The sequence below is a fragment of the Erithacus rubecula genome (genome assembly GCF_903797595.1).
Source record: "Erithacus rubecula genome assembly, chromosome: 9".
Classification (NCBI taxonomy): Eukaryota; Metazoa; Chordata; class Aves; order Passeriformes; family Muscicapidae; genus Erithacus; species Erithacus rubecula.
The window spans coordinates 17,189,314-17,209,730 of NC_136660.1; the positions used below are offsets into that span (position 1 = coordinate 17,189,314).

Below are 20,417 nucleotides of genomic sequence, written 5' to 3' on the forward strand. Positions count from 1 at the left end.
TACAGATGAATTGTACATATACTGGCTTGCCACTGTGCTATGCAGATAATGCAGCGATGAGTTACACCAAAGAAATAATTTATTAATTGCACTTTTAGAACTTAATGTCACCTAACAGAGGAAAAAAAGCAACTACTGTTGAGTTTTTCAACATGTGCATCAGATCCATTTCTCATGGCAGTTGTAACCAGTCATTCTACACTATTTAATGCTTTGTGGAGACTAGCTCAAGCTGTAGTTTGGAACAGGATTTGGACAGGAACATCTCACAATTTTCAGGGAGATGAGAACCAGAGCAATCATCAAGACTGAAGATTGTTTTTCTGGACATGCCAGAGTCTGAATCAGGAATTAACTTCAAGTTCATTTTTCTGTTCTTGCCTAACTAAAAGCTGGCAAATGGCTCCAATTCAACTAGCCTGGGAATACATCTCCAGCTCTATAATCTTGAGCCAAGAGAAGTAACTGGGATTTCTCAGACTCCATATCATTCCACTCATTCAAGGCATCTGAAAGTCACAGCCTGACACTCTATAAGTAAACACACAGCTGAGGAGAGGGCACAACAAGCCTCCTACAATATATTTCCTTCATTCCTCCACTAACTGTAGCTCATGCTGATGAGCAGATATGCATGCTGCTCTTGCTCTGGCCATGCACAATGGTCTCTGCTGCTGTTCCTCAGTATGTTTCCAGAAACACTACCTGAACTTACTCTCTAATTAAACAAACAAGCAAACAAACAACTGAAAGCCAAATACTGTAGAGAGACATAAATTACTGTTACATTACTAGATGGCATTTTCACAAAATTGTCCTACATGTTTCTATTGGAATGGAAAAGGAGTTAAGCACAAAAGACAGTAATAGCTTTTTAAAACCTTGCTTTAATTTTTGTTTGTTTGTATTTACCTTGTAGGTTATGCCTTGGGGGAAGTATTTCCATCAGGTATTCAGCGACATGTGGTCACTCAGCTACAGTTCAACAGGTCAGTTCCTCCAACAAATTCTTTAGTATGGCCAGGCAAGAATAGAGTTGACATTTGCATTAACTACTAAGGGGAGTTTAAGTTTGGGTTTTTTATTGTTGTGGTTTGGCTTTTTGGTGTTTGGTTTACCTTTTTTTTTGTTCCTGTTATTTTGTTTTTATCCTAAATTGGGGAAATAAATATACAATGAAGGTATTGTGGTTTAGTGTTGGGTTTGGTGTTGTTTCAGTAAGCTTTTTTTTGAGAGTACAGCAAATACACCAATTTTGTCCGATTCCATGTCACATCTAAACCAATACCCAGTGACCTGCATCAGCATTTTTAATTAATTTATATTTGATTTCATTATGAAATCAAACATGTCTGAAATACTCATGAGTATTATGTAAGACACTCTGCCTATTCCATGCAATGTGACACAGATTTTAAGTGTTCATGTCTAACAGCTCTTACTGCTGGCAAGCCTGACTCTAGCAGGACAGATTCCATAGTAACAGCTGATACTTTTCCAGTTGATAAAGGATTTATACCAAATATCCCCTACACTGAACACACAGAAAAGCAACATTAATAGCCACCACGTGGAAATCTAATGCTTGTGCTTTAGAACAAGTTTTATACACCTCTATTCAGTTTAATAGTAGCAATACCCCCTGTATCAGCTGAAGGGCAGGTCAACATACCTATGGAGCCTAATACTAAACGTAATGAAATCCATTACACAGTTACAATTATTACAATGCATGATTGTTACAACCCATACTGGATAAAGACAAGGCCAAGGAAAGGGATGGATAACATCTGTATTCTTTGTTATTCCTGGAGGCTTACATCAGTTCATTCTCTTTGCGTTTAAAATCCCAAAGCATCTGGAATTTCTGCAGGGGTGTGATGCTCTCTGAAACCTCCCTCAAATGCAGCATGGCTGCAACTGCAGGCTTTGTGATAGCATTAATCACACTAAACCCAGCACAAATTCTGGTGTGCATTCAGAATTTAAATGGTCACAGTGCTGCTGCTCAGGACAAGTAATAGGATCACATACACACTAGTGCTGGCCTCTAGCAACCTCAAAACAGCAGCTGTGGTTGCCTCCTTACATTCAAGCCAAGTTACAGCAAGTTAACAGTAAACTGTGAGCTTCTCTTGTGGGTTAGGCAAGTATTTTTCCATCATTTAACTGTCTATGCCTAGGAAAGAAATAAAGGCAGGCATAAGTTTTCTCTGGAGGTGCTTTTATTTACTACTATTATTTTCCTGAAACTGGTGGTGGTAAACTAAACTGAGGTCAGGGTCAGTGAGTTAGTGTCCCCAAAAGAGCTAAATATAATTCTGCCTCAAACAGCTCAAAACCTAAATGGAGAAAGGCTAAATGTCCTTCCAAAGGTCACTCTGCAGAAGAGCCACAGCCAGGGCAGGCTTTTGTTTCTTCTCCTGTAGCAAAGCCACAAGAATGTGGCCTTTGCTGTCCTTTTTTTCCAGCTGCCAGACTGTTCCTTACTACCAATCTGGGCTAAACTCCTGCTGAAAACAATGGCAGCATTACTGGAGGAGGGACAGCTGTCAGCACAGCTTGGGAAGCAAAGATTTGCTCACACACCTGTTTGATGCACATCAGAAGGAGCAACATACCATAGGAACTGTTAGCCTGTGGATTTTTGAGTTATGCAACTGCTTTCACCCTGTCTGGAAGCAGTGTTGCTGTATGTATACAAAGAGGCCAGAAGGCAGAAATAACTGTGCTGACCCAGAGGACTTCCTCTCACAGCCTGTAAGGTGTCATTAAGACACCTACAGGGCTGACATTCTGGGCAGCACAGTATTCACTACAGTGGCTGCAGACAGTGCCACAGCTCACAAACAGCACTTACAGGCTCTGGAGGAGGTGGTGGAGGCGGCTCCTTGATCACCTGGAATAAACAAATAATGGAGAAATCTGAGACAATGGCAGGGTTCATCCATCTCAATACTATGTCCTCCCTGCTTTCTTGCCCATGCCACAAATGAGTCACTCTGCTTCATTCCCTCCATTCAATCCTCTCACCCAGATGAGATGAAAAATACTATATAATTATCAAGTTAATGCAAAGATATTATCTCAGAATCTGTGGCTCCTCTGAATATATTAAGGAAATCCTAACCAACAATATGCAAAAAAACCCCTAACTCTTGTCTTTAAAGAGGGCCACAACAGCTTATGCACACATTAATAAATCAATTACACTTTTATGCAGCAGGTTTCAAAGCTGGTCTAAAGGAGGTCTTGATCCCTACAGAAACTTAAGTCACATCCATGAGCTTATCTAAAATTCTCATTCAATATAAAAATCACATAGGCCTTGAAACAATAAAAAACCCAGACAAGAGTAACTCCAACATGCACTTGAATAAAATTGTTGAATCAGGGCTTTACAAATGGGGTGGGTTTTTAAAGCAAGGTTAACCACCCACTCCAACACTTTAGCTCTGCTTTGGCAGATAATAGATGAAACAGAGTCAACAGAATAAAAAAAACCCTGTACTTACCACTGTGCAGCAAAGGGGCCAAAACCACCACAGAAGAGCCAGAGCCAGCAGCAGAAAGAGAATCAGAAGAGCAATGAAAAGGATGGTCCCAGTCAGCTGCAAACAAGATGATTATTTCTGAGTTACCTTTGTATGTCTCAAAGAAGGCAGGAGTCCTGAATTACATATATAGAGTTAGCTTTCCCTCACTACAAGGTTTCAGGTAGATTGTGCAGTCAATCACTATTATAATTAGGATCACATCAGTATCTGAAGTCACAAAACGTGGGAAGCATCTCCTCTTTGCAGTGTGTATATGTATAACTTATGTACGAATTTTAGTGTGTTTATAGCCCACTACATAGCAGGAAACTAGAGGAAAGCCTAGGGCAAAAGAGAATGTGAAAAGAGCTTGAAGGAAGATCTGTCAATAAGGCTGAGGAAAGAAGAGTTGGCAAGAGAGGAAGCTGTAAGAGATTTTCAAAAGATAGGTGGGATAAAGGGAAAGAAGCCAAATTCCAAAAGTGATTTCTAAATTATAAAGTCCATGAGAGTCATCTTAATAAATCTGAAACTACTTGCTGAATTTCCATGACACCAGAAACTGATGCTTAGCCCCTTCTTACAACAGGGATTCCCTTCACCATTCTAAGTGTATTTGTTTTCCCCTCAGACAATGGAAAGGCTGAGGGTGGAAAGAACCAGCTGGTAAAAACTTTGCAAAGTCTGGGTGAGACCTGAATGACTGACTTAGGTGGTACCCAGCTCTCTCAGACCAACTCCTAGAGTTGTCAGGACTGACATGTTCAATATGAGACTAACACTAACCCAGCTCCTACTGCATGCTTTTAGGCAGGTAACACAGTGTCCCATATCTGTGTCACAGCATCATCTTTCCTACACTGCTCTGGGGCTTTTTGTTATAGACACAACAAACCAACCTGTTTTAGGATATGCTGTGTGGCTCACCCTCATTTGGCCAGGGAGCAGCTGGATTGATCCAACATGTGCCAGACTCCTGCTCAAACAAGTCCTATTATAGGACACAGCGCCCATCTGCAGCTCTGAACTAAGCCCCCCTCTTTGGCCCTCCCATGGCTCCACATACAACTAATGCATCTGGAAAACAGATCCTTGAAGAAAAATGAATTTCCAGTAAAGTCAGTTTGCTGAGGAAAGGATGAGTAAAAATCTAGCACAACTTTAAGAAATATCGCTGCCCTCCTGAAAAACAAATCCAAGCACAGTAGCAATGCAGTACCACTGTTACTATTACTCCAAACACACATTCCTCTTTGTTTTGTAGCTTTTGTTCCCAGGCATCACTTTCCCTGTGCTAACTGCACATATAAACTGCTAAGATATTTGCCAGCAGTAGCTCAGGAGCTGCTGGCAGCAAGAAGCAAAAGTCTTCTTTTAATAATTTTAATGACACAAAGCACCATAGTGAAGCTGGATTTTGAAAAGAAAATAGCAGGCTTCATGCAGCTGAACAGAAATAAGCATGAGGATCACACAGAGGCTTTAGGATTATAGTGAAGATACTTACTGTACAGAAAAGACAGAAGGATCAGCTGGGGAGGAGAGCTGAGCAGGCCAGCTCACTGCCACCCACAGAAAAGGAAACAGGAGAGGAGAGGAAATGCAGGGAGTCTAAAACAAAAACAGTGAAATGCATGAAATTAAGACGAAGTTGGAAACTGAACTGCCAACTCCCTGCTTATGGGACATAACAGGAGTGAGACAGTAGTTTTTTATCAGCTGCAAATCAGGCTTCCTGCCTCCTTCACATTTAATCTGCAAGAGGCTGGTTGAAAACTGTCAGAGATTGACATGACTGGAGATTGGATTCCTCTTTTTATCCTTAGGCTACCAAAAGGAAAAGCTTCCTCCATCCATGCTCTGGCCTTTAGGAACCCCAGTTAGGGTTGAGACTTCAGTCTTCATCAGAAATAGATTACATATGTGTAACTAAATGCACCAGTTAACACTTGTGTTTCACTGCAGACTTGAAAGGTTTTATTGTACCTGAGGTAAAAGAGTGGAATTAAATGTGAGAATATCTGTCCTCAGCATGGAAAATTTGGAAGAAAGTTTTAGCAAAATAGAAATAACCCCATAAAGAAACAAACACATCTCTGTTATATTGTGCCCTTGCAACCCAGACTGTTCCAGCATTCTGGTGTGGCATTTCCCACCTTCATTGCTGCAAACATCAGAAAATTAGATTTACAAGTTCCAACGCCTCTATCTGCATTCCTGCCCTTCTGTTCTTAGCTGTCAAAATGGCCAACAATGATTACAAACCAATATGACAGCATTTGGCATAGGCTATAAAAGTCCTTTAGACACTAATAACAATGATACAAACTGCTATCAGGTACTTCAGCCAACTTGGTTTAGACCACAACACAAGGTCACATATTTAATTACTGTACTTGCTTACACCTAATTTTGCTTACTTGATTCTAAAAATCAGATTTTGAGAAAGGATCACTTCTAGCTGTTTGTCCCTGACACTCCACCTGGTCTTTTTGACCATGTGATGTAGGACAGAAATCACTGTCCTTTCTAGATACAAGTCCTAACAGCTGTACCCTCTACCCCAGATCCCATCAGGAACCCCAAGGCTCAACAAAGTGTTGCTCCCTGATGCTCCTTCGATCATTTTCTCAGATCTCCTTCTGATAAGATCCTAGTTTTGAGGATCTCTCTCCTGGGGTAGGAATGGGCAGGGTGCCTCTTATTCTAATTTTTTACTCAGAAAATCTATTATGATCTACCCATCACCAATAACAATACTTTGATCTTAAGTAGCCCTGATTATTTCCCAAGAACTGCTGGGATCCAGTCTGTAGCAGTGATGCAGAAGCTGCAGAGAGGTCAGGCTCACTCAAGGAGGCTTTGCCTGAAGAACAACCATTTCTTTCCAAGGTCTCATGGTTCCTCTGTCAAGCCCCATTGGAATTACTTACACAATGTGTGCTGGTGATGCTGACAGAGCTGGAGATGAACGTTAGCCCGTTGTTCATGCTGACTTGTAGGAAAACCACCCTAGAGCACAAAACAGATATGTTTATTTTTAGTGTTGTCTTTACACCCATTGTTACCTTGACTCTCTCTCTGGTTTAACCATTGGTTTATGAGCGTTCATGGAGAGCACATCCTGTTGAGTCAGTGCATTTTCATGGCCTCTGGCACTTATCTGCATTTGTCTCCCTGTTTGCCCAGGAGCCATCCTTTTTATGTTACCTTATTTGAGCTGGGACATTTGCTCTTTATTTAAAAAACTCCATCCCACATGGGGTAAAGGGAACTAGGACACTGAGTCATGACAGAATACTTCAGATAACAGCAATACTATTGTAGATAGCACAAGAAACTTTAAGACTTTTTTATTTATTTAAAGAAACCCTGCTGTCAATGACAGAATGTGTTCTTTTGTATCCAAGTAAATCCAAAACACCTGCACTGAGATCAAGAAGGATAAAACACTGAAATGCCAGTGAAATTCAAGAAGAATCTTCCCTAGATATTCTCCAATATCAGAGAAAGGGTTCAAGGGAGGGGAAAAAAATAAAGTAATTTAAAAAAAAATTACAAAACCCCACAAAATTAACTTCCTTCACTGACAAATACAAAAGGGAATGGAGGCATTCACCCATAGCCCCAGTAAAGTATTTAAGTGCCTATAAGATCACCCATGGAAAAGGTAGGGCATTTTGCCATATCTCCCAGAAGTCTACAGGATTAAAAAGGCTGAAAGATATCAACACCAGACACAGCAGAGCAAAATACTGGAAGCAACATACACAATAGCAGCAAAGGAATTCAAGCCAAGCATTGCCTTTCCACAAAAATTAAAACTTTCTCTTGAATTTAATTACCTTTTGGGCTGAAACAACAGGATATAGGAAGGAAGGAAGAATCATCATTCTGTGATTCTATGATATGAGGCCATGGTCCAAAGACTTTTATTTACACTGTGCTGAAGACCCAACATTAAATAGAGCTATGCTGGCTCATACTAGGAAAGCATTTGATCAAAGGACATGGCTGCAATATGACACACACGCACAAATTTATCTGTTTGCCACTTTGGGCAAAATCCTGAGCCTTTGGCTCAGTAATGGCATCATTACCCAGAAGTCCACTCTCTCAACACGTGCTGGAAAGCAATACTCACTGTCCAGCATCTTCTATCACTGGGGCAGGACAAAGCAAGTACGTGTCATGAACAAAAGTCGGCTTTTCATCTGAAAAGAAATTAATATAACTATCAGGGATGAAAAAAAAAAAAACTTGTTTCAAGCAGGCCACCACATTGAGAAGTGCTGACACCAATGACAGGCACAGATTAACTCAATATATTGGCAAGTACCAATACTCCCCAGTGGTGCTGATGACAAATCCAAGTACTAGAATAACCATTCATGTTGATGTCAACATGATGCTATCAGAGTAGAAGTGCCACAGCTAAGAATTGGAAGTTTATCTCTGTTCCTGACAACAGAGACCAGCCATTTGGAATTCAGCTTTGAGCATTATTCATCATGATTATCTGAATATTACGTGCAACCTCTACTCACACTGAATAGTCTGACTCCTCAAGTTATTCAAGGGCTCAAAAGTTTAGGGTTCAATTTTTGTCTACCCATGTCCAAACACACACAAAAGAGAATCCAAGGCTGCACTGTCTGAGCCCAAGAAAAAGAAAGGAGAGAGACAGGGTGGAGCTGAAATGGAAAAAAAACAAACCCAAGAGATGGTTAATCATTTACAGGAAACAGGCAGATAGGAGCTATGACTGATGTTAACATGAGGATCTGCTCTGAGCTAGCTGCTTCTCCTGGACCCAACCTCCCCTCTGTGGCAGCAGCATCTGTACACAGCCCACATTTATAAGGGTTTGGTGCCAGCAGAGCTAAACACAAGGGCACACATCTTTCCATCTCCCTGCATTCTCCTGCTCCACGATTCAGCAGTGTTATTTCTGCTGCTTTCAAAAGTCACATCCAGAAAGCCAAGTCCTGTGAATACAGACAGGAGGCCCAGCAGTAATCCTGCACTGCCACTCCACCAAAAGTGTGGGAGCTGAGGCACCAGAGCAGACACATCACTCCAATGACTATAGCTCAGCTCTGAATGCCAGCAAAGCAACTGTGCTGCCAGCCTGGGAAAAGAGTGGTTCTACAGGAGTCAAACCCAAGGGAATAAATGGCTCACAAAGGCTGCCATCTTATTTATAATTTTAAGGCCTGTTTACTCTTTCCATCTAGGAGAAAAATTAACCCAAGCAACATCAGATGCTAGAGATGTTCCTTCATGCTTCACCCACTTCAAGCACACCTGAAGACAGAACTCATTTCCCTTCCTTGGCAGAGATGAGGGCATGGAAATCAATGATATGTTTTAGGGAGGGGAAAAAAAGCCAGCATAGATCAGCCTCTCATTACAAGATCTGTTGCAAACTTAGCCCAAGGAAAACACAGCACGGAGCTGGAGTGGAATCAGAGTAGTTTTCCTCCTGTGCATTTACACACCTAGGTCAGCACTCACAGTGTGAGGCACAGTCAAGGTGCTAATGACAGGGGTCAGGGAAGAAAAAGCAAAAAGTCTAACTGATAAACCACAAAAAACAAATCCTGCTTAAAGCATATCTGTAAGTGGAATAAATGCAAGACCACCAGAGCTGACTGACTGCAGCAGCAACATAGACAAGTGGGGGGGGGGTAGAAATGAAGGAGCAATTCATGTGTTCTCTCTTGTAAGTGAATTCCCTGCTTGGGAAGGCACCAGTCTGGCCACAGCAGCATATGAAAGCCTCTACTGTGCTCAGGCCACAAGGGTGGCATATATGAAAAAGGAGCAGAGCTCCTCTCCCCACACCAGGTTTTTTTCTGCCAGACACACACAGCTTCTCAGGAGTGAGAGAGGACTGCTAGAAACTGGACACTCCATATTTTTTTGGCCATTCAGTCCTTTGCTTGGCTGCTGAGAAAGCAAACAACAGCACAGCAGAGCAATGACAGGGAGTTTCCATATTACACAGTCACTGTGATGGGACTACCAATGGGTGTCACAGAGGAGCAGAGTGTGCCTGGGAGGCCTGGCTTAATGGCAATTGCCTCCTGAAATGGTGAATAAAATCTCTGAAAACACCACCAGGGGATCAAGATAGCAATATTTCTTTTTACTGGTGATGAAAAAGGGAATAGGAAGCAATTCTAAGTGCCCATCTTAAAACTTGATCCCCAGTTCTCTCTTGCTGCATGCAGCACCCATGTGCATCAATCACTGCAATGCTGCTAAGGTCACTGTGCAGCAGCATGCCCTGTGTAAGCATTCACCAAAATGCTCACAGGTCACTGCATTGAATAAGCATGAAATTCAAGCTTTTTTTAAGTATACACCTCTACCCCAGCTCCCTCTCACATCTGCTGCAAGGACTCCCCTTAACATGAATGAGAATTGGCCCATGAGGTGACACAGCCACAGTGGTCACAATTCAACAGACTGCAAACTTACTGATAGTGAGGCTGTCATTGAGCTTGAAGCTGCAGAGTACCTGGTCAATGTTTCTTGCATGATAAAAGCCGTTGCCTCTTACCACAACTTGAAAGGATTCTGTAAGCAAAAACACAGATGATTTATGATTTATTTATGAGAAATAAATACAGCACTTCTGTTTGGAGTGACCTGAATTAAAACATGGCAGTTACTGTTCTCTGACCTGTGCCTGATATAAAACATCCACACAGACACTCCCTCTATTCAGCAGCAATGCCCAAGAGTGCTACAGTGGATTAGTGCTTCAGAGTCTCCTCTTTGTCTCAAGTCAGTTCCCACAAGTGTAACACAGAACTGCATTGCCTTACAGGTGCCAAAGTAAAACCAAATCTGACTTGATGTTATCTCATGGATCCTCCATGGCTTTTGGGACAGACACCTTTGCTAAGCACTTGTACCAGTCCTTCCCCCTAATCTTCATGGCAGATGGCACCAAGCTTTCAGCAGAGCTCTGTTCAGGAAGATGCTGACAGACAGAACTCCTCTCCTACATCTCTTGTGGCTCAGAGAGAAAGCTTTGTCTCTGGTACAAACCCTGGGCAAAAATAGTGCTCCTGCCCATGCAATAACTGAGTCCATGGGCAGCCCCACTAAAATCTGCTCTGTGTGGGAATAGCTAAGGACCTAGGCACCACTTTCTTTGTGCTATTCCCTCACATCCCTGGTCCAGCAGCTGAAACCATCAGTGGTACAAAGAGAGACCTGTCACAGCTTCTGTTGCTTTAGTCCTGAAGGGAAGACATCTGTGATTTTTGACATTATTGTGATGAGCAACTATGGTTTGTTCATTCAACCAGCAGAAGCCACAGCAAATCTGGTTTGTTTTGCTTTTTTTTTTTTCACAAACATTCCAATAGCCTTTTTACTGACAAGGCAGCTTTGCATTTGAGTAAAGCCAGTCCATGAAGAGTGCTATCAGAAGGGGATCCCAACCACACATGCCCTCTACTATTGGCACCACTGATCATGTTGCAGTGCACTGAGCTTGCTCATAAGCCTAGAAAGTAACTCTGTTTATTGCCAGAGAGATCAGTAACACCTGGCTGAGCATCTATTAGAAGCAAAAATGTGCAGGAGAAGGGAAGGGATCGAGACAAGTAGAGGTAGGATTGCTGAGTTTGTCTAGCATGAAAGCACCTGGTGCCACCATACCCCATACAGTTAGAGACAGGAAAGGTCACTTGAGGAAAAGGAGAGCAAAACAATGTTGGTGGGATTGAGGGGAGCAATACATGACTTTTAGCGATAAAAGATTTCACTTTTAGCAACATACAAGGCACTGCCATGTTATTTGTATGCTTTGGAGGAAGGAATCATTATTGGATAACACTTCATGAGGCCCCCAAGGTGTGTGAAATACATTCAGCCTCACTTGCCTGCACTTCATTATCAAGCCTACTGCAAGGCAAGCTAGCACAAGGATGTGGAATGCTTTACTTTTCCATACAAACAGCTTGTTTTTGTCCAAAACACTCTCACTCATTGCCATTAGCACTCTATTAAGATCTAATGCAACTCCAGGTAAAATTGGGCTAGGGCATTTACAAATTGCAATCATGCACTGGAAATCCACACTCCGGTTTTCACTGTGGTAACTTGCTCTAGAGCTGGGCTCTGAACTGACAAATACCACAAGGTACATGGGAATCAAAGAAGATATTTTGGGAGGAGAAAAAAAAGTATCTACTGGAGTGGATTTTGAAATGTAATATGTGCTTAAGTATCTTGCTGAAGACTGAGATCTCAGTGAACACACCAAGAGCCAGATACACAAATCCAGCATCAGAATTTGGCCTCTTTTTGATGGGAAGGGTTATACATCCTGGTTCTCACTGGGGGTAATGAGCATTTCTTTAAACAAATGAAAATGTACTGTAGGGCAGATTCATCTGCTTCTTACTCCAATAGGAATCTTGAGTTACTCTTAGTCAGATTCATGCCTTGAGCCATTCCACATCTAACCCAGCTGCTATGCTGAGAATTATGAGCATTTTTTTTGCCAGAAGAGCTCAGAGTCATGACCAGCCCTGGGGGCACCTGGGCCTTTGCCCATCCACCAGAACTACCTGCCTGGGACACACACCAGCAGACTTGCTTGTAACCAGTCCACCTCACAGCAGCTTGAACACCCAGCCAAGATGACAATTTTTCCGTATCTTAATTTTATGTTTTAAAAGAAGCTTGCTAAAACAAAATTGCACTTAAATTTTTCTTCCCTTTCTCATGAATTAATAGCCTTAAAAGGCAGCAATAGCAAAAGCTCAATTGGTGGCTGTTTCAGTGGCTTCAAAAAGATGCAGCAAGTAAGAAAATTTCAACACAAGACATCAAAGGTAAAAGCCACATCTAGAAGTTTAATCTTGTCAGGACAATTTACCTCTCCTGCCGTTCTTTTCACTGTGACTGCCACTCTGCACAGTCAGTTGTGAACAAGTGATTGGGTAGCAACCTGTCCACCAACACAAGCTGAATATATACATTGCAGGGAAATGTAAACAGCTGGAGCTGTGTTTGTTGCTGTTCAGAGCCTGCCCCTTCGCTGCTCTGGAGCATTAACATGTTCTGGGTGACGCTCTGTTGAAATGGCTAATTCCATTTAATTTTGCGCCCTGGCTCTGGCTGCGTCCTTTTCTTCCTTAGTTACTGTCAGATCATGGATTGCAGCTTTTGACAAGACAGCGAAGGGAAAAAGGTCAGCACTGAAATAACCGGGCGGCGCTGGCAGCGAAGGGTAGGTTGAAGCTGGTGTGCACTGGCCCTGCTGTCGGCTCCGCTTCTCTGACTCTGATGAGAAGCTGACTGCTTGCATCCACACCTGGCACTTGATGTGGCCAGTAGGATGCCACATCCAACAAAACCTTTCAATCATGTCTGTGTACCATAAGCATAATCAAAGCAATGATGCTGTCAAACGGGATACGAGGCACCTCTGATTTTGCACTGATAGCCTGTTTACAGGCTGCGTGTCTTGGTCACTTTAAATCAGAGGGAGCAGGAAGGACCCACTACACTGCTCCCTCCACACTGGGGACAATGAATTTGCAGGGTCAAAAAGCATTAAACATCAGATAGCTGTCACAATATGACGTGATCAATTTGTAACTGGATTTGCCAGACAGCTTTGTCACAGAAAGCCAGAGTCCCAAATGGAATTGTCAACACATAGAAATTGTTCCATTAGCATTTTACTAAACCTCTGGCAAATCAAAAATGAAGCAAAGATCACCAGCAATCACCAAGGCAGCAATAATTATCAGAACACTTACATGGAGTGGCTCAGACCCTACTTTAAGCCCTGATCATAACTTGTTTCCACTGTGCCACACAAAACCCTTGTGATCTCATAGCAAATTGTAAAAATTATTAGCAATGCTGAATAGAGGCTAAACCTGTTATCACCACCTCACTCAGGTAAGTTTCCTACAAAAAGCATGGACAGACACATTTCAAGGCTGCAAACAGACAAGTATCTTTGCTGAAGAATGTGGCAATATATTCCACTGTCTCCAAAGTTCCATTATTTTTCAACCATAATTTTGAAATGAAAATTTCTATTATGTATTTAAACAAACAGACACTACCAACCTAAAAGTGGAGTGATGGTGACATTCTAGAAAATGTTATGTGCTAATTTTCAGCCAGTGGGTACATTCACCAAGCAAGTGATAAGTTGATATAGGTTTCAGTGGCTATATATATTGACAGAATAATACATTGTCAGTAAACTATATCAGTAATTAATTACCTAAATTTAAAATGCATAAAATTCTGACATTAATGCAAAAAATAGTGAAGCCTATGAAGTAAAGTCCAAATGAAGCACATTAAAAAATTGAACCACATTACATATAGAGTGACACTGTAATTGTCCAGTGAATTGAACTCATGATCTGGATTCACACTACCATGAAAAAAGTTGTTTAATCCCAGGAGATTGCTTCCAGGAGACAGTGGTGCACACAGCTATACAGATGAACCTCTGGCTTGAAAGTGGGATAATAAAGGATAATAAATCTAAGCACAAATGTAAATATTTGTAGCCTCATGCTGTAAAACCTCTTGCAGGAGGTAATTTCAGCTGTGACTGGTGGGATAAAAATAAATATTATTGCAGGCCTGATTCTTAGTGCTAAAGACTTTAATGCTTTAAATATAATGGTACACAAACAGTGTACATTTTGTGGAGCTGCAGATTTGGCTTCCTCCCATTTTCAAGCTCTCTGCTGCTACAAAGAAACTTTCAAGCATGTGGAGATTCGGCACCAAAGCTCCACCATGAGCCAGCCCTTGCCTGGTCAACAGGGACAGAGCAAATCTCAGAACAGGAGTGAAAGAAGTGCCAGCACCTCGCTGAATCAGCATCACGACACAGAAACTGATTCTGTCCCAATTTATATTGGTCTTGTTTGAAAGCCACAAAGACAATAAAACATTCTACAGATCCAAGTAATGTAACAATAGTGTTTGTTGTTTTTTTTTTTTTTTAAAGGCGAACTATTTTTAAAATTTACTTGTGGAATTTTAATCATATTTGTCAATTTTTTTACATAGCAAGCTCAGCAAAAAATGAAGTGCTTTGAGCACACTATCCCTTGGAAAAAAAGAGAAATTTTACTCCTTTTTCTGAAATATATTAATTTTGTTGAAAGAATTTTTTCTTGAGATTCTCAAATACTCCATAAAAAATATTTTCAACATTCCATTTGAAAAACATTTTTTCAAATTCAGCTTTCCAATATTCTTAACACTGTCCCGAACAATTTCAAGAATACTACTGAAATCCCTCCCTATTGCAACACTCACGTTTTTATGTCGCTAAAGGCATTTTTGTTAAATAGGATGGCTTGCAATAAGCTTTGCACAAAAAAAAATTCAGGTATACAATAACTAAGCAAAAATAGGAAAGTATCATTATGAAATAAAAAGCTTTAAATGTCAAAACTTTAAAACTAATTTTTTAATCAACTTCACAATATTTTTAAAAGTAAAATCATTGCTTTAAATTTTCTATGAATTTTACATCTAGTCCACGTTAATATACTTAGGAATGATTCAAGAGACACAAGGATGTTTCATGTTAAATTGAAAGATTCAGGGTACGATTGTATTGTGATTGACATGTGGAAATGAAGAGTGAACAATTTTTCTTCTGTGATACTAAATTTTTCCTGAGTTTTGTATTTTATGTTTTCAAGGTCAGCTTCATGCATCATTGCCATTTTTTCTTTGCTCCTTTTTTACAATGTACAGGAAATGAACACAAGATACTAACACTAGAGCTAAATAACCATGCTGAAAACTGTACCTTCCAGCAAACTTATGGTGTCACTCTTACTCTGCTGCAATAACCTCTAAAGTGGAAAAAAAACACAGCAAGAGAATTGCTAACATAAACCAGAACAATCCAAGTTAAATATACTAGATATGAAAGGCATGAATTTATCAACAACTCCTCTGGGTATCCTTCACGCTTACTATAAAGAATAAGGGTTCTTTCAAATAACTAAAACTAGCATTTTGGAAAACACAAGAGGAGTCTTGTCCTATGCAGCAAATTATATTTGGTTAAATTAACCTTAAATTTCTGCATGTTTTGCAAAAATCTTGTTTTAACTGCTGACAAGTCCTAGCAGATCTTGGGAATGCAGTCTTTCCAGACATTTGTGAGATATTGCCCTTATACCGTAAAACACCTCTGTCAGTCTGTCTTGACATGACTTCTCTTTTCTCTCTCAGATTTTTTAAAAGGTGGTATCCTCAATTTGCTGAGTGTTGCCTCTGTCAGCCCTCCAAACTGGTACTCATCCACAGCAGCTACAAGCATATTGTCAGAATGTTTTTCTCAAGCTGAGAAGGAACATGTAGGGATTTAGCCATGACCTGAGAAAGTGCTCTAACAGATCCACAAGCTTCAGCTCCACTACCAAATTAGGTATTTACTGACATTTCATCGGTGTCATTCATTCAACACACTGTTCCTGTGGAAACTTACCTCCTGCACAAACACTGGATGGTTCAGCCGCTAGGATCTCAATGCAAGACTTCTTCAGAATCTAAAAGATGCAGATAAGGGCATTTTTTGGTAACCATTTTCCTCTATGCTTTATTAATGCAGGAAAGGGCACCCTTTGCTGCATTTCAGAATTTCCAACTTACTGAATCAATGGTTCCTCTAAGGGCATAAAAGCCTCCCTTAACTGGAAAAACATGATCGATGCTGTCAGCAATCGTTGACAGCTGCAAAGAAAGACAATCATAAATCATGAGGAAAACAAAATTACAGTGAACAAAACCAGGCCCTTTCATACATGCTAAAAGACATCGCAGTGACACGAAATGATTTATGTCTCAAGTAATTAAATAAATGCCTTCATCTGACGCTGTTACTTGTGCAGTAAGTAGTATAACAGAAAAAACACAGGAGAAAACAAGCAAGTTACCTGAGTTTCATTGAAATCTTTCACTCCAACACAATAAACAATAGCCCCAAAGCTTCTGGCTCTGTTGGCCTAAAAAACCCAAAATAATTTCTATTAAGTGCAAAGCTGGATAATCAGTGGAGTCAGCAGCAAATGTGTACAGGTTAGACAAAAATTAGTTTGGAGAAAGATAAAAGTGACTTACCTCTTGTTCTGCATAATAAAACTGAGCATCCTGCAACTCTCCATCTGTCAGGGCAATAATCACACTGGCGGTCCGGACTCCTGCATGGAGGACAGTTCACAACACATTGCACACACATGACACAGGATTCAGCAGTGGGAAAAACGTCTGGAGTGAGGCAATCCTCTTTCCTGACAAGTACACACAAACCCACAAGGCCAGACTCCCAGCCTGATTTGTATGGATTTGGGGATACAGCAGCTGAAGGCCAGATGCAAGACCTGCAATGAGCCAAAACCTGTGGACCCTCAGGTCACAAGCATCACTGTAGAGGAAGTGCTGCTCTAACAAGGTCCACAAACCAACTTCTCTGTTGTGAATAAAATAGAGCAGCTACCAAGATTACAGACAAAGCTTTCACATGGAGAACTAAGTGGCTCACAGAGAAGGGCAGCTTTCCTCTCTTCTCTTGACAAACTTGTCTCTACATAAACATTGTCCGGAGACTGTGCTAAGAGATTAAGAGATGCTTCTGCAAAAGGAGCTTTCCTGCCATCCTACCTTTCCCCCAGCAGGCTTTGAAAGAGCAACCCACTGAAAGTGGCATGAAATGGGCTTCAATGGGAGGTCAGCCCTACAGTTCTCAAGCAACAAGAACTTCCAGCGAAATTCATAGGAATTCTGAGCATATGAAAACCTTAAGATGAGGTTCATTAGAAAAAACAATCATTTCTTGTGATACAATATCTCATAACCCATCTTAACTTATGTGAAAAGGTTGCACAGACTGCAGAGATTTAAATATGTAATGCAGTATAGAATACAGTGCTACCTAGAAAAATGCAACCTGTTCTCAAAGTTATACCAAATTAACATGCAAACTCTGGCTCAAACAACCATTCTGAGTCCATAGTTCTTAAGGAAAGTAACAAATACGCATACATGTTACTTTCAGGCAAGCATTTGTTATTTTTTCAAAATAATCTGTTACAATTTCAAGTGTCTTCCTCCATACTGTCTGAAATTACAGATTGATTAGTTTTGACAGGTTTCTTATGCCACACAGTCCTTCCCATGTCATGTCAGACACAGACATAAATCTTAAAAAAATGACCTGCAACTTGGGGGGAAAAAATATCTTTGATTCCTTTTTTTTTTTTTTTTTTCTTTTTTTTTTTTTTTTAATTGTACCCAGCACCCTTGAAAAACACTGAAAAAAACCTAGAGATCCTATTTTGTTTTCTTTTCAATGCTTGTTTCTTTCCTGGTAGTTTACCTTCTAAATCCAGATCTCATACATTCTTTTTCCTTCCTAATTCAATTTACAGAATACTTGATAAGTTCTTAGCTATAAGCTATGAAGTAAAATTGTTTCCACTTCAGGACTCCTGATTTTACTGGCAGAAATACTGCAACACTGTGTGGAGCTGCTGCTTTTACACTAGCAGCCTTTTTTAATACAAAGGCACCAAGCTGTTTCTCCATCTTCCTAAGAGACCATTAGCCTACAAATGAGAACAACCTCACACCAGGGTATGAACTAGGCAAGTCTTATTAACTAACTAGGTCTTCTTTTGGCACAGACAAAAACAAAAAATACACTTTCCTCTCAAAATTTAGTGAAAATGCACATCTTAGCAACTCAGAATCTGAACACAAAGCATTCCCACTGATGCAAAACTATCATTTGCAACAACACTAGTGAGAACAAGGATGTGGGACCACAAAGCAGAGAGGGCTGAGTGCATCAGGATAGAAAGGACCAGGAAAATGTGGTTATTCCTGTCTCCTGGTGCAAGATGGGCAGCTCTGGCTGCTATGGTTTGGTCTGCATTCTGCAGTGGTCAGATCTGAGATCATGCTGGTCTTCTCTGATCTCAATAAACCATGAATCATGCATTTAGATGTAGGGCTGTAGTCAAAATGGAATGTGGTATTGCATAACAGCGCTCCTTCTCCAATACTTCTTTCAGTGGGTTTACTGCAGGTCATAAAAAGAACTAAAATCCCTGTCTTGTCAATGCAGATATACAACATGAACGATACACAACACATACCTCCATAGGTTTCATGGTAAATTTGCTCATTTGCCTGCAATGAAGTGTAGAACATGGTTAGCTCTTAAGTATACCAGCAGAAAGTAAGCAAAGTTTCTATGTATAAAACAAAGAAAGTAGGTATTGTGATGTGTACCCTTTTAAATCCTTCATGCATGAAGGTGTCTCCTCCAGGCAATTCTTCCTTAAGCATGTTGAGCCCTCGTCTTATGGCTTCCCTTTGGATTGAAAAAAAACCAAATACAAATAAACAAAACAAAAAAAATCCCAGGAGAACATTTTATTAGAAGTTATTTTTCGCTTTTGTTGAGATATTCCTGTACCACAACTAGATTATGCAGCCTGTCAATCAACTGCACAGAGTGCATGCACATCAGCTAGAACACTGGTTGAAATAAGATTTTTTTTTTCAAATTCCACTATTTATCAGCCAAACACCCATAGGGGTGTCTGTACCCAGACACAGGGTACAGCATTATGGTAACATATTATAAAGACGGAATTCCATCCCTGCTCCCTCATTCTCATATGTTCTCAGCCAGGATAAAATTGAATTAAAGCCAATGCCAGACATTAAATTTAAACAAACTGCAGAATGAAACAGGGTTTAAAAGCTTATGACCCTGTCAAAAAAATGGGACAAAATAAAACTCTGTATTGAATTAATCATCAGGACAGTCTGGATTAGGATTTTTCCATTTTAACGACAGAAGCCAAAAGATAAGAGAGCAGGATGGGAATGAGGAGAATTTCCTATCCTAGGCCAGGGACTCATTAACTTTCATGGGGCACAGATTACTCCTGGAAACAGAAGCACTTGCATGTCATGACCCCTGTGGCACAGCTTCCTACTCCCCAAATATGTACTAACAAGAGGATTCCTCAGGGACATTAATTATTTAATTGATCACCAAAACACCCTGATTCTTGACAAGGGTTCTCATTATACTAATGGAACACCAGGTAAAAATATTCAACAGATAAGACACAGGCAGTTCAAACATCATCTCCAGATGCCATGGGGCAATCTTTCTTTAGGAGAATAGCAAGAACCTTTCTAAACTCTATTTTGCAACTGGGTATTTTAGGTGACAACCACAGTTACAGAGAATACAGGAGACTATATGGGATTAAGGTAAAAATCAGGAGCTTGGACTAGGGAATGTCCTTAGCACAAAAAGCACATTCTTACCCTTTTGAAGTATCAAATGAGCTGAAAAGACACACAGTGATCCATACAGAGAACAAGATTTTAGGACAGGGAACACACTAATACCATATGGACCGAGGGGTCCTGTCTACTTTCCACATTGCAAAGAGCAAATTCACCCACAGAAAAGTAAGCAAATTTCAACTCTGCTACCAAGATACATGATGAAGACCTGAAACAAAATTCAGGGGAGCCAGTAGAAATGCAAGAGCCCTGCAGGGTAGTTGGCTTCGGACCAGTCCCTGCAGTACAAATTTGAGGGAGTAGCTGTTCTTTCTGCTCCATAGGGTCCCCTGTACTATTGAGGCCCTCTCATACAGACAGCAGCAGCACCAAAAGCAAAGGCTTAAAGCTGAAATGAAAAAAAAACCCCAAAAACTTTGAAACACCTCAGTGACAGGGATTTAAATGTATAAAAAAAAATTAAATTTAAAAAATAATATTTCAGAGGGTAAGGATTTTTTTTCTTGGCATTGACTTCAG

The 20,417-nt window shown here is 40.6% G+C and overlaps 1 protein-coding gene across 1 annotated transcript in view; it reads right to left on the reverse strand.

Annotated features, from left to right (window-relative positions):
* ANTXRL (ANTXR like) overlaps positions 1-20,417 on the reverse strand; it is a 53,074-nt gene that overhangs the window by 19,607 nt on the left and 13,050 nt on the right. The window contains exons 4-14 of the mRNA XM_079311910.1: positions 18,861-18,942; positions 18,725-18,758; positions 16,689-16,768; positions 16,505-16,573; positions 16,221-16,301; positions 16,057-16,117; positions 10,023-10,121; positions 7,681-7,750; positions 6,470-6,548; positions 3,516-3,611; positions 2,861-2,899 (exon numbers count right to left, since the gene is read on the reverse strand). Of these exons, the coding sequence (XP_079168036.1) occupies positions 2,861-2,899; positions 3,516-3,611; positions 6,470-6,548; positions 7,681-7,750; positions 10,023-10,121; positions 16,057-16,117; positions 16,221-16,301; positions 16,505-16,573; positions 16,689-16,768; positions 18,725-18,758; positions 18,861-18,942 (790 nt within the window). The remainder of the gene's footprint in view (positions 1-2,860; positions 2,900-3,515; positions 3,612-6,469; positions 6,549-7,680; positions 7,751-10,022; positions 10,122-16,056; positions 16,118-16,220; positions 16,302-16,504; positions 16,574-16,688; positions 16,769-18,724; positions 18,759-18,860; positions 18,943-20,417) is intronic.